Source organism: Chrysemys picta, chromosome 7 (assembly GCF_011386835.1).
Source record: "Chrysemys picta bellii isolate R12L10 chromosome 7, ASM1138683v2, whole genome shotgun sequence".
NCBI lineage: Eukaryota > Metazoa > Chordata > Testudines > Emydidae > Chrysemys > Chrysemys picta.
In genome coordinates this window covers 115,070,708-115,084,502 of record NC_088797.1, presented here as the reverse complement: position 1 = coordinate 115,084,502, position 13,795 = coordinate 115,070,708, and the positions used below count along the sequence as shown (strand labels likewise).

Sequence of the window (13,795 nt, the reverse complement as noted above, 5' to 3'; positions counted from 1 at the left end):
TACTCATTTGTCTAGATTGTATTCCCACTTTGATGAATATTTTCCTGAAATTGAACATGAATCTCCACATTGATTGCATTTGAAAGACATTCTTGGTAACAGCTGACTCAATTCCAACCTTAGGTATCTCAGCTCAAGAAAATCAATTGTCAAGTGATCACATGCTAAAAACTCACCAAATTTTCAAAAATGACAAATCAGGAATTCTGGATTTCTGTTAGGGGAGAGTACAAAGAACTCAGTGATGAAGCTATGAAGCTACTGCTTCCATTTAGTTTTAGTTATTTCTGTGTGTCTGCATTTTCAGCAATTGTTTCCAGGAAAACTAAACACAGAAATCATTTAAACTTGGAAAACAAGTAATATCCGGCACTATCAGAGATTCAACCAAACATTGCTCAACCATACAGTTCAGAACAGGTCCATTCTTTTCACTAAAATTTTAGGCTCTGTCCAAAGACACCAACCCCCTCCCCCACTCCCCGAAAACCCTATAGTTTCAAACTATAGTTTTAAAAACCCAGATTAGATCAGATTATATAATTAAACAAACTATATATAGTTAAAGTCACAAAAACCATCCAAACTCTAGAATCCATCTTGATTCTAGTATCCTGCGTCAGTAAAAAAAAAAAAAGGCATTTGGTATAGGGAGCCACCACATTTTAAAATATCTGTAAGGGAACTGCAGTACTAAAAAGTTGGTGGACTACACTGTAGACCATCTTTAAAACATTCTTTAAAATCTTCCTTCTTTGTCAGAACACATGTATGTATGCAGTTTGTTTCCAAAGAAATGCTTCTGTAAGCTTCTGTAACCCTTCTCTAAACAGAGAGACCTCACACATCAGATACAGCTCTAACTTATCCCTTTCTGCCGTTTGCCTTTTTTGGTACCTTAATGGGAAAAAAATGAAACAAACATCAGTCTCTGTTATTAAATACATCCATTCTAACTCTGTGTCCCGAATAAGCTAATTCTATCAAATCAAGGTTACACTTTTTCTTTCATGGTTAGCAAAGCCATTTTTATGAGAAGCATCACTGCCCCATGTGGAAGAGATGCTCTGCCCATGTTAGGCTGACTAAAGAAATGTCATCTATATATACATACTAGGCTAACTCACTAGTATCCTCTAACACCCAATATATGAAACACTTAAAGGTTGTCAGTTTCTCTCTCAACATCAGCAGTGCGCAGGGCTACTGCTGTAAGGGAACGGCTGGCATATTTCACTAGCACCAGGATATACCTCTTCCCTCTTTGTCTGCCTATATAGCAGGCCCAAAATATCCAGCGTGACCCTTTGAAATTGTTCTTCTGTTATAGGAAATGGACTTAAGCTAACTTTGCAGTTCTCTTCTGTTTCTCTACCTGTTAGCACCCATGACAGGGCTCACCGTATAATTTTACTGCTTGATATACTTCAGGCCACTAAAAGTTTGGGGTTAGCTTTTCTCTTGGTCCATTAAATGTCTAGCTAAGTAAATATAATGGGTGATGCACAGTAATTTGGACTGGTACCTTTGACAGCACTAATTGCTTGCTTGTTTCCTAAGCTTTAATATTCCCCATGGGAACCTGTCCCCTTTAGAGAGGATTATTCATTTGTGAATAGCTCTCTTTGCTTCTGTGAGAGTTGCACAGACTCTAGTTATCTGATGAACAGGGCCTCTGTTCTTCTGGTCATGGCCTCTGAGGCCACTCTGGAGACAGTATTAGGTAAGTCAATCCCTCTCAATGGCTCTATCCAGTCTCCAGTAACATCTGGAGGGGACATTTCCTCTGTCTCAGGATCCGCCACAATTCAGAATTTTGTTGACAAGAAGCTGCTGTATTAACTGCTTCCGTGCCAGAAGTTAACTCAGTCACAGGTTCTGTGTTTGTAGGGCTTTTTGAGCTTGGTGCCGAGTGACAATTAGACAATTGTGACCAATTTCATTCTCCATAACATCCCTCCTAGAAACTCAATGTGAAGACCTCGGGCCCTTCAGTTTAAGAAAGATTTAACATGGAGGTTCCCAGACTCTGAACCATTGTTGGCTTGCAGAGCACTTTCTGGTGGTCCACACAGTGAGGTGGCTGGTCACAAGGTGCTGGCACCTCCTTATTTCCAGCTGCTAATGCATATGCCAATTTAGCTACAAACACTTTTAAAAATTAAAGATACTTTTAATACTACTATCTTTCCAGGTAAGCAATTGCTGCAGTTGCCATAGGGCTGTCGTGTGACATTGAATGGAAGGAGAAATGGGGCACAGCACGGTGAACAGGAGGGGAGGTATAATCAGAGAATCACTCTATTGAAATTGATCCACGCCATGGAGAAGGTTGAGAACCCCCGACATAGGCTATTGGTATTGCAAAGGAGAGGACAGCAACAGAATGGAACAAACATAACAGCAATGGAAAGCCAGCAGCGATAACTATGGAGGCAACAGTAGTGGGAGCCTGTGGAGGGCCTGGATCAATGATTCAAATCCATGTATTAAAAAAAAGGCAAATTTTGAATTATGAGGTTATAATCCTCTCATAGTTTATGATATCACCACAACCCAGCATAGAATTATAGCCCTATAATTCACATTTGTCTGTTACAGCACTTATTCTAGATATATTTTCTTCAAACCCAGAGATTGTCATTTTCTAAAGTTCTCGTCACTACCGCAACTGCCAGTGATGGATAATCTCAAGTAGTTATGTGGTGTTGAACATACAGGTCTGTCATAACTGCAAATCTAGCTCTTGATCACGCAATCAGATCTGTGCAGGTAGGATATCAGGGTCTGCCCATGCTGATCAGATTGCATGCTTGGACCAAATTTGAATGAAACAATAATTCAATTGACTAGCCTTGGATATGATTTTTTTTTTAATTGAAACAGGATTAAAAAAGAACTGGAAATTTACAAAGGAGATGACTTGGAGAATGTTTGTGAAGCTCTTCAAACAGAAATTGAATTTCTGCAGATGGTATGCTCTTTTTATTTAGCGCTCCTAATTTCCATTAATTTTAGGCCCACCATTTGCAAACTGCCTAGAGCCCCATTCTTCACTGAAAAGGGAAAATCAGAAAAACATTATCTGTTAAGACTGAGAAATTTTCAGCAAAAGATGCAGGGATTTAGTTGTAGGGCCACCATTAATATTAGCCTCTTGAATGCTGAACCGCTTGAATGCAGATCTTGCAGTAGGAGCTACATTGACCCTAGACAGCAACCTTTATTGAAATAGACATGTAGCAATTGGGGCACAGGGGAGTACAACTCTCAAGTATTTATTGAATGTTGTAAAGTCATAGGGTTCTTTATGGAAACTGACTAGAGAAGACTGCATATTTTCTGCAAAATAGCAACCTTTTCTTCAATTTTCATAACTGTTAGTTTGTGTCACATTAGCTTTATTTATTCAACACTTGTGATTTTATGAATTTTACTGCTCTTAATATTAGTTTTTAAAAAGGAGGGGACAAACACATTGCAGGTAAACACTTTAAGGGTCTCATTTTCAGGAGTGAAGGGTTTCTGTTGATGTTTTGGAGTCTCTGGTCTAGCTACTGTTTGATGATACAACTCCCACTAGGAAAAAAAAATGTGGCAGTAACAGGATATGACTTATTTGGATTTATGTACATTGGTTTCGATGAACAGTTAAAATGTTTGTGGCAGAGTAATTTATTGCATAACCCTTTATTTGGAGGGATGATAACCTTGAACCTCATTCATTAACTTTATCACGAGCAATTAAAAAAAAGTTTTGCAAAATGCAAACTTCTACTTTTTTGATTTCTCAGAGGTCTAAAACACATCTAAAATGTACACTCTCAAGCCAGGCCGGGAATAATAATGCTGGGAGATGCTCATATACTATGAGGACAGGGGCTATATAAATACACAGAGTGAGATTAAACTCCCCAAATGAGATGCCTAATGGAAATGCTCAACTTTAAATATAGCAATGTAGCTATCCTGATCTTAAAGCTGATTGAGGTGGTTTGGGAACGTTACATACGTCACTATGTACAGGATGCTGTATGTGATGTGTAAACAAAATACATTTCATTTGGTATACTGATACATTACATATGTTTAACATTTATTGTAAAAACAGTATAAGTACAAAGAAATTCAGTCTTCTTAAAATTCAAGTGTTAGATTTTGGCATTAAGCCACTGTGGGTATGTCAACCCTGAAGTTAAATATCCCTGGCTGTCCCGTGTCAGCTGACTTCGGCTTGGGCTACAGAGCTGTTTAATTACAATGTATATGTTAGGCTTGGGTTGGAGCCTGGACTCTGGGACCCCATTAGGGGGCATCCTTCTGGGACCCCGTAGCCCAAGCCAGTTGACACAGGACAGCCACAGGTGTTTAATTGCAGTGTAGATATACTCATGTTTTGGGGAAAAGGGAGCAGGAGCTGTGCAAAGACAATAGTTCCCAAAGGTAATGTATCCAAGCCAGGCACGTTGTTTTTCCCTCCTGTGAAGGAGTACACACAGCAACAATATCTAACATACCTCTTTAAAGAGAGTGGTGAATACTCCTGGCCACATACTAGCCCAAGTCAGCTGACATATGGTGGAGGTTGTGACCATGTCATTGCCCTTTTAAATTCTTTATAAAGAATAATCTCACAATGAGGATTTGTTTCATGTATTTCAAATTAACATGCATGTATCTTTCTTTTTTGCAGAAATTATCACAAAAGTCTTCAGGCAAATAAATAATATACAGAAGACTGATTTAAATGTCACAGAAATCAGTCTTTGCAGTACTTTAACTACACACATTTTAGTAAGCCTTTGTTATTAAGCTGTCATCCTTCATATTTCTTGTTGGGAAAACAAAGATTCTGTTTCTCAGTAGATTTTGTAACTTCTCCTTTTGCTGTTTATTAATGTCGGCATTTGGTTACTTCAAAAATAATATTTTTGCTGTTTTGGCAGTGATCCCATTCCCATATTCAACAGGAATCCCTGCCTAGGCTGTTCCTTTACCATCTCTGAATATGGCACACAAGCCAGTACAGATACAATAGAGTCTATAACTAACTCCATTCTGAGTGTACCATTTTCCCTGTGTATCCACTTTCATCATATTCCTCCTCTTACCAGGAAAGGTAATAGCATGGGTCTCCTCTGAGACAGACACCTATGCTGCCAGCAGGAGATATTTCCATGCCATATGGTTATTTATACCTTAAAAGATCAATTGTGCAAGCTTCATAAAGCAGACCATAACCCAGAAGTACAAAAGTGAAAGACCAGAATAACTTCTATGGAGTGGCAGCAACCACAAAGCCACTCTGCTAGTTAGTACATGATTTCTAATTACACCTCCGCTCCAAAAAAAAAAAATCACTATCTTAATTCTCATCCGTTAACATTACAGACTAAATCCTATTCTCAGTGCGTGGTACAAGTAATTGGGCTGTTTGATGAGGATTTCCTTGGGGTTTAGATTTAAGGAATCCTCCCCCACTCAATTTTGTATGTTCCATGATTGCCACTTCAGCCTCAGGTACATTGCCCAGGGTACTCCACAGGTGTGGAGGAAGATGGGGGGTGTGGATCTATTTGTTCCCAGTGAAATACTGTATCCAAGCTCCACAATGCATATTTTCTTACAGTTTTTGGAAACTGACCACCCCCTTGTATCTGAGATGGAGGGAGAGAGTTTATCCCTGTAAGGAGCTAATTCTGCAGTTCAAAAATCCAGCAAATTCTCATTGACTTTAATAGCAGTTTTGTCCATGTATGGATTGAAGAGTTGGTCCCAAAGCATACTCTAAAACCACCTAGTCATATAAAGTAGGAATTATTACCATTACCAATAACTATTGCTGTTAAAGTTGATGATGACAGTTGACTTCATAATTAATATTAAAGTGTTTTTTTCATGGGAGTTCTTTTAGGCCTTGATTCAGCACAGCACTTAAGCATAAGCTTAACTTTAAGCATATCAGTAGTCCCAGTGATGTCCATAATACTAGTTGCCTACTTAAAGTTACACGAGTGCTCAAGTCCTTTGCTGAATTGAATCAAATTCTGAGGTGGTGTATAAGGAGATGCAAGTTATGTCAGAGAAACCTCAAGGTGGCTAAACTGGTGTAATTTACATGCTATGCAACTGGAAGAGAGTGAAAATTACATAAATCTGGGCCTTCTCTGTACTGAGATTAGGACTTTCCTGCCTTGTTTATTCAGATAATGTCATTGACATTGATTGTCCTAGCCATGAGAATCAACTGACTAGGATTTGACTCCTAATCTGGTGAAAACCTGTTATTAATATTCAATCTCCATATGCATGTGTTTAAATTGTTCATTTACAAGTCTTCTTTGTGTCTCTTTTCCGATAGTATTAGTTATGGGTAGCTATGCAGCCCAAACATATAAAGTATACATGTAATAGATGTTAAATATAAACAGTATTTGAATAGCATATGTATAAAATTCAAATGAGTGATATAAGCAATATTATCCAATTAAAAATATTAGCAAAAAGTTGGATTTTTTTGTCTATATGACCCTCAGGCAAACATGGTCAGGCATTTTGTGCCAGTGCTAACTAAAGAAAAGCTGGACTGAGGATTTCCTAGTTTGACAGCGAGGTCTAACATGAGAAATAATTTTGCTGTTAGTTCAGTTAAAGACAATTAGAGATACAGACAACTATTCTACAGCCTTTAGTCAGGCAAAACACTTCGGGGTGTTTTCCCTTAGAAACGACTGTAGGATTACGCAATTAAAAGACATTTACTATCCCCATTTCCATCAGATGACAATGGAATAAACAAAACAAAAAAAATCACAGCCAAAAAAAAAGAGAGTCAAAAACAGAGGCTCTCCATCTTGTGCCCATTGAAGTGGATGGTGATACAGTTTTATAATTGACTACATTGAGTGCAGGATCAGGTAGAAGGTCTAATCATTCATGGCAAGTGTGAAGGGGTACACTCACCACAGGTAGCACCTCCTTATGGCTACATTTGGAGATCATCTTTTACCCACTCTGGCCTCCCCCTTCTGTCGGTTATTCATGCTGTGAATCCCCCTCCCCCACAACTCGGAATGCTCCCTCTTCCTGATTCAGCCCTCTGGCCAGGCCACTATGGGTATGTCTATACAGTAATTACAAACCCGCAGCTGGCCCTGTAGATCTTCGGGCTTGGGCTGGAGCCCAGGCTCTCGAACCCTGCGAGATGGTAGGGCCCCAGAGCTAGGGCTGCAGCCTGAGCCCAAATACCTACACTACAATTAAACAACCCCACAGCCCAACCCCCATGAGCCTGAGCCAACTGGCACAGGCCAGCTGCGGGTGTCTAACTGCAGTGTAGACATACACTGGAAGGGGAGGACTATTGAGGGTAACAAAGTCCCTCTGGACCAGCTGGTGTTTCCAACAATCCTGTGCCACTTCCCAGTGGCTAGTAAGGGAATCCAGGCTTATAAAACAAAGATTATACACACCAGGAGTGTTCTTTAGCAAATGTGACTAACTTTTTCATAGTCAAATGATTTCACTTAAATAACCTCTTGCCTGGATTATCTACAGAAATTCCCAAAGGAATGGATGCAAAGAAACCAAGATTTTTTCTTTTAACATTTATACATAGTTTCACTGCTTAATTCCCTCCAATAACTACAGAGTTAACTTCTCACTTTCTTTCTTTCAACTTCCTCAAACTGCGGTTGCCTGCTTGTTTGGGCCGGATCTTTTTTTCTTTGCTGCATTATTTCTTTCCATGGGCACAGGCATTGTTTCACTACCAATTTAGCAAGGATGGTGGGCTTTTAGGCTAACCCCCCCTTTTATCTATTTACATACATACATTACATCTAGATGCATCTTATTTAATAATAACCTTTTCTCTATGTCCAGACTTAATACAATCTTTTCTTGAGGCGGTAACAACCCCTCAGCATCGGTACATTATAAGAAAGGATAATAGCAGGGTTAGAGACAACGGGAAAAATAGGGAAAACAGCTGCATTAACAGCACTGTAAAATAGGGGAGTTACACTCACTGACCACAGGAATAATGACTCCTTGCTGAATGCAGGAGATAACAACAGATTGGATTTTTCCTTGGCCTGTTTTGATAGAGGATACTGCTGCACCTTGGGAAGGGGTCTTGCTGGAGTTAGGTGAATCTTAACAGGTTGGGCAGACCCAATGCACCCGACCTGGTTGGCATGGTCGGCTCACAAGGCTCACAGGGAGAGACCTTAGCCAGCAGTTCCTGTTGCAACGAGGAAGGGCTGGGGTCGGTCTCCTCCTTTGGAGCGTCAATGTACAATTTAATTTACATAGCAAGTCTCTTCCCAAAAGGTTAACCAGCGAACAAGGACAGAGGACCAAAAAAAAAAAAAAAAAACGGTCAGAGGTGAAGAGATGGGGTGGGGAATAGGAGTATTCCCACCCCTACTGCATTTACTATCTCAGAATAAAAAGGGAGAGAATGGAAGTCACTGGCACGGAGAATAGATTGCGACGCGCCAGTATCTAACAGACAAGTGGTGGGCTTGCCATCAATAATACAGATTACATATGGCCCAGCCTGATTCAAGGGAATAAGCGGAGCGATGACTTAAAGGGTAGAGAGATATCTGCTGGCCAGCAGGGGCTTGTAAAAAACCCAATTTCTCCTTTGTCTACTTTAATTGTGTTTTAAGTTTCTCCTGGGAGTCCTTGAGACTCCTCCTTTGAGATTCACTGCAATGTTTTTCTGTTTCTCCATACCAATCAAAATATGCATCAAACTTTGGCCAGAAGTGCGCCTCTGAGGTGCATAATCTTGACAAGGTCAAAACTTTCCCTCTAGGGGAGACCATAATTTTAAATCATCCCTGGTATACCAATTCCATTTTTTCCAAAAACTTGCAAGTAGAAAGACTATAATTTTTTATACATATAAAACGCTGGTGTGCCTTTTGGAGGGATGGTAATTCCCTTCGATCCACCGGCCCCCAAAGCTCACAGACAATATATACACAAACAGACACAGACAGACAGACACAAACTGAACCAGAACCCCTATTGGCGAGACAGTGATCCCACACCGCCCCCCTTGTTTACAGCTTTCCCGGTGAGACGAAGATCAATTTGGATCCTTCGGCCCTCCAGTATCCTGACTTTCCTGACGTGATGGCGCTCCCTTTGAGCCCATCCTCCCCAGGACCCGACACAATCACTCAGGTCTTTCACACAGGAAAGAGCATGTTTGTTTAGGAGCGTCCATGACTGCCTACACCCCCGTCCAGCAAAGAGTGTCGGCTAGTCTCAAAGAGAACAGCGCTGCTTACTCTGTTGCTTCTGGTGGGGACCAGTCAGTGGCCCTACAGACTGCCTTTTACCGGAAGAGGAGGGGAACCAGAGGGAAAGAGGGTGAGGAAACCAGACCGTTTACAGACGGTAAGGGATGGGGACATTCATACTCCTATGCCTGGATAGGCCTTTCGCCGGTCATGCCATGCAGGAGGTCCATATCCTGGTCAGGGTCCTTATGATCCACTAAAGGGGTCGCAGGGCTTCCGTTCGAGATATCCCTGGTCACGAGCCCCTCAGGGCTTCGCAGGGGTCTCGGGGCGTCTTCCTGTGACCCTCACTCACACCGGTCTTGCAACCTTCACTTTTACACTGGCACACAAAAGACCTCCGCAACCTACCTAGCCACTCAGTGGCTCTTCCCGGGTAACCAGAACCAGAATCAGACAAAACAAACAGGACAAGACAAAACAGAAGGGCGGCAGGCGTGTCTATTAGCAAAAGGTTCAGATCCAGCCTGCAACTCACCCAACCCTGAGCCTACGTGCAAATCCTCCACCAGAAACCCACGATAGAGATTTCAATAGGTCTCTTACCTTTCAGATGGGCCCTGGGTTTGGTGGGAGATTGCCCGCGGTCCTCCGGTCTGGGGAAGTCTTCTGTGGATCCCGGACGAGCCCCCAACTTGTTGTGGAAAATTGACCACACAATTGATTTTGGATCAGACAGCCTGAGGCTCCTTTATTGATCAATCAAACATGCATGCATGGGGGAGTCAGCCAAGGCAGCCAAACACCCACCCGACAGATAAAATACAGGAGCTTATACAGGACAAAACCACAATTAGTAACACATACTTTCTTATCAACATTATTGCCATAAATGGAATACAATATCCATAAAAGGGAATATAGCATAGCAAGCTTTCCTGTTATTCTTAGTTTGCCCTTTGCAGTTTCTTGCTCTGTCACCTGACATCTATTAATCATAGTCTGTTACAAAGGTTAAGTCTACTTTTATAATTTCTACAGTTAGTTCTGCTTTTATGATTTCTGTCTACCCTTCTCCTTTTTATCTCCCCGCCCCTTTTCTCCTTCCTCCAGGCCACACATACAATTCACCTGACCATACATACAATTCACTTGACCTAGGGTTACCATATTTAAAAAATAAAAAAAGAGGACACACCACAGGCTCTGGCCCCGCCCCTTTCCCACTCCCGGCCCTGCCCCAACTCTGCCCATTCCCCGCCCTTTCCCCAAAGTCCCCGCCCTAACTCCCCCTCCTCCCTCCCGGCCACGCGAAAAGGGCTGCCCGGGCGCTACCGGCTTCACGGTTTGCCGGGCAGCCTCCAGACTCTGCGCCCCCAGACGGCGTTTCCCCAGCGCAGCTGGAGCCCGGGAGGGGAAGCACCCAGTCATTATATAAGCTGACTTGTTCACAGACAAAAACATGCTGAACTATACTAAACTACATTTTGGCAGGATCTGCCGGACAAGGTTCATTGCACAGCCTGCATCTTCCACTCACATTCAGTCATATACTCAGTCCGCCACTTAGCTCCTCGCCAATCTTCCGCAAACTTTCCCCTACAAGCATATTCTCAGTTAAAATACAAATGGCAGCTGGTCAGCTAACCAAATTCCTATAAATCTCATCGCATTAGCTGGGGATTTGTCAGCCTCTTGTTAATGGGATATTATACATTGCATTTTTGTTTGTTTTTTTCTAAATTGCTAATTCCTTTTTTATTTTAGATGTAAGGCCAAGGCAAATAGCCTTCTCTGTGGCAATATGTGCAATATATCATACACAGAACAACAATTACGATTAACACCATCTTCTGCTATCAAAAGGTAACTGGTCACCTGGCCCAGAAATAAAAGTTCTGAGGCCCAAATAGTCAAAAGTAGCCACTGATTCTTGGTGCCCCAGTTTTGGAATTGCTAACTTGAGAAGCCTTGGGTCTGATTCTCAGAGATGCTGAACCACCACATTTGCATCCATTGATTTCAACTGGAATGATGGGTCCTACTTTTACACGTGAGCTAGCAATGCTATTTTCATCGATAAAGTGGGCATCGTCAAAAACAATAAAATTTCACTTATGTTCTTGTTAAAAGGTATTAAATGCATCACATTTCATTAATTTTCATTTTTTTAAAATATCAAACAGGTTCAGGGGAATATTTACAACCCACACTCACTTACGATTTTTCATTCATTCCTGTAAATTGATTACCAGTTACCAGCAGTCTCCACTGTTGCTATAATCTCACCTATAGGGCAAACCTGTCACTCACTCATGCTCCAAAAGTAGGCTGGGTTGTTCAAACTTCATTTAAAAACCTGATGTGGGAGCTGCTTCATTTCTTCCAATTCATCGTCTTAAGTGTTTAAAGTCCTAAGCAACTTACTTGGAAAAGGGCGTTATAATAGTGCTCTGTGTGTTTATCCATGTAAAACATAATAGAAAAAATTCTAGAAGATGATATTTAAAAATTTTGTTACTGGGTTTTGCAGAATCAATAAAACTTCTTGATGTTGGGCACTGCAAATGGGTTCCACTGTGCAGCTCTTTACATCATCTCTTAGCAGAGGACAAGGAGGCTGCAGGCTTTGCTTGCCTTTACAGTTCAAAAATCCTGTAATTTACTTAACAAAGATTAGTAAAAAATAGGAGAACAGAGTAGATCAAAGCACACTAATAAACTGTAGTGCGCTTCAGTAGTGTCCACACGGACAGTCAGTTGGTAGCAGGGTGGTACAGGATAGATTTACACCCCAGTTTCCTGAAAACTAAATGCTTGTGTAAACAGGCCCACAGCTTCCAAACGGGATGGAATGTAAAAAGATATTTCAGACAAATCATAAACTAAATATAGTAAACAGACACACTGAAAATGAGGCTTGTTCTTGTTTGAGATCAGGATTTTATAGCCACTAAATTCTTCTTTCTATGGTTCATAAATTCTTGTTAGTCTAGAGTAGAAAATGTGGGCAATCCTGGCTATCATTCACAATAGGAGGTTTTGTAAAAGGAATACTTTAGTGCCATCTGCTGGACTGTACCCTACAACACAACTTTAAACAGGATATCAAATAGGTTTAATTTTTTATTATATTTTTTCATTTAATATAAAATGTTTTCTCTCTATCTTTTGTACAATCATTTTCATTTAATCAGTTTTAATCAGATACCTCATATTAAAACTTGTACATCTTTAATTTCCCTTTCTAAATTTTACAGGCATTGATATTATATGTATTTCCTGGAATAATGGAAAACAGTATATAGTAGGTGTGTTCTAGCAACACTCTGTCCCTATGAAGAATGGGCTTTAGTATTTTATAAGAAAATGATCACAGCCTATATGAAGATTAAGTTCATATCAACCATATTCCAAAATAAATCACACTGCATTCATGATTTTGCACTGTACAATGAAACAAAGCCAAGGCACATGTTGAATAGGGTGTGGGCAGCCTAATGACATCTCTTGAGCTAACGGTTTCATTCCAGAGACCCGACAGGGCAATGAAGGGGACTCATCAGGACAAAAAAAAGAAAAAAAGAAATCACCCTCCATGTCTTCCCCCAAAACTAAACAGAGAGCCTCCCTCACCTAAATCGCAGTGGGTCCTGCGTAACTGAAGATAATTTTTTAAGCCGGTTCAGACTTGTCCATTCCTCTGTATTCAACTGGAAATGGGAAAGATTCCAGTCTTTGATCCATAATAAGATCCCTGGCAGTGAATGAAGACTAGTCATGGCTAGGAATGTGAGCAATTCAGTTATAAGAACTTTCCTCCTCTCTTCAAGTGGCTTTGAAGCTCTCTGGTGCAAAGAGTTACGTTTCTTTTTTGTGACCTGCAGAAGGCTGGCTTTCCTCCTGAAAAATCTTACTGCGAAGCCTGGCCTTCATGGGCTTGTGATGCTCAGAAAGACAGACTGAGCTCTTCTGATTTATCAGCACAGTTTGGTGTTTCCATTAGTGAAAAAAGCCCGTCTTTATGCACAGGAAGTAGTATTTCAAATAAATCTTTAAAAATCAGATCACAGTAATGAACACTAAATGTTGCTCTTGTAAAAGAAAAAAAAAGTAGATTTTTCTTGAAATATTCATTTTTCTGTAAAGATTCTTCCCATGATTAAGCCAATATGAGACTGTTTTGATTCTGTATGTGATGAGAGAGATTACAAACTATTTGCAGTTTTTTCCATTTATTGCTACATGACATTTACATGTTGAAAAACTTCATTAATGGCCTGATCCTGCATTCCTTTCTTAGGCATAACTTTCATAGACTGTAAGTGAGTTAGAACTGCAGGATCTGTCCTTCACTATGTCTGTACTGTATATGGAGTAATGTCTTTCTGAAATTAAACTGACAATACAATAAATATCAGCTAAGCCATAACTTTTCGCTGACCATCTGCAGACTGCTACATTCATGTACTTGAAATACACCGTACTGTCATCACCATTTAATCAGTTAGGGCATATGTCACATATTTCAAGAT

At 40.6% G+C, this 13,795-nt stretch overlaps 2 protein-coding genes across 4 annotated transcripts in view; one reads left to right on the top strand and one right to left on the bottom strand.

Moving 5' to 3' along the window:
• Window positions 1-6,506, top strand: part of LOC101943209 (coiled-coil domain-containing protein 172-like) — a 32,670-nt gene extending 26,164 nt beyond the window's left edge. Inside the window, exons 6-7 of the mRNA XM_065552409.1 lie at window positions 2,887-2,974; window positions 4,694-6,506. Coding sequence (XP_065408481.1) covers window positions 2,887-2,974; window positions 4,694-4,723 — 118 coding nt within the window. The 3' untranslated portion in view covers window positions 4,724-6,506. The remainder of the gene's footprint in view (window positions 1-2,886; window positions 2,975-4,693) is intronic.
• The window catches only part of GFRA1 (GDNF family receptor alpha 1), a 322,326-nt gene that overhangs the window by 247,738 nt on the left and 60,793 nt on the right, over window positions 1-13,795 (bottom strand). Inside the window, exon 1 of one of the 3 annotated variants that reach the window (XM_065552401.1) lies at window positions 9,867-10,009. The exons of the other annotated variants lie outside the window; for them this stretch is intronic. The gene's annotated coding sequence lies outside the window, so the exon portion shown is untranslated. Of the gene's footprint in view, window positions 1-9,866; window positions 10,010-13,795 lie in introns of those variants that run through there. 3 annotated transcript variants of the gene reach the window in all.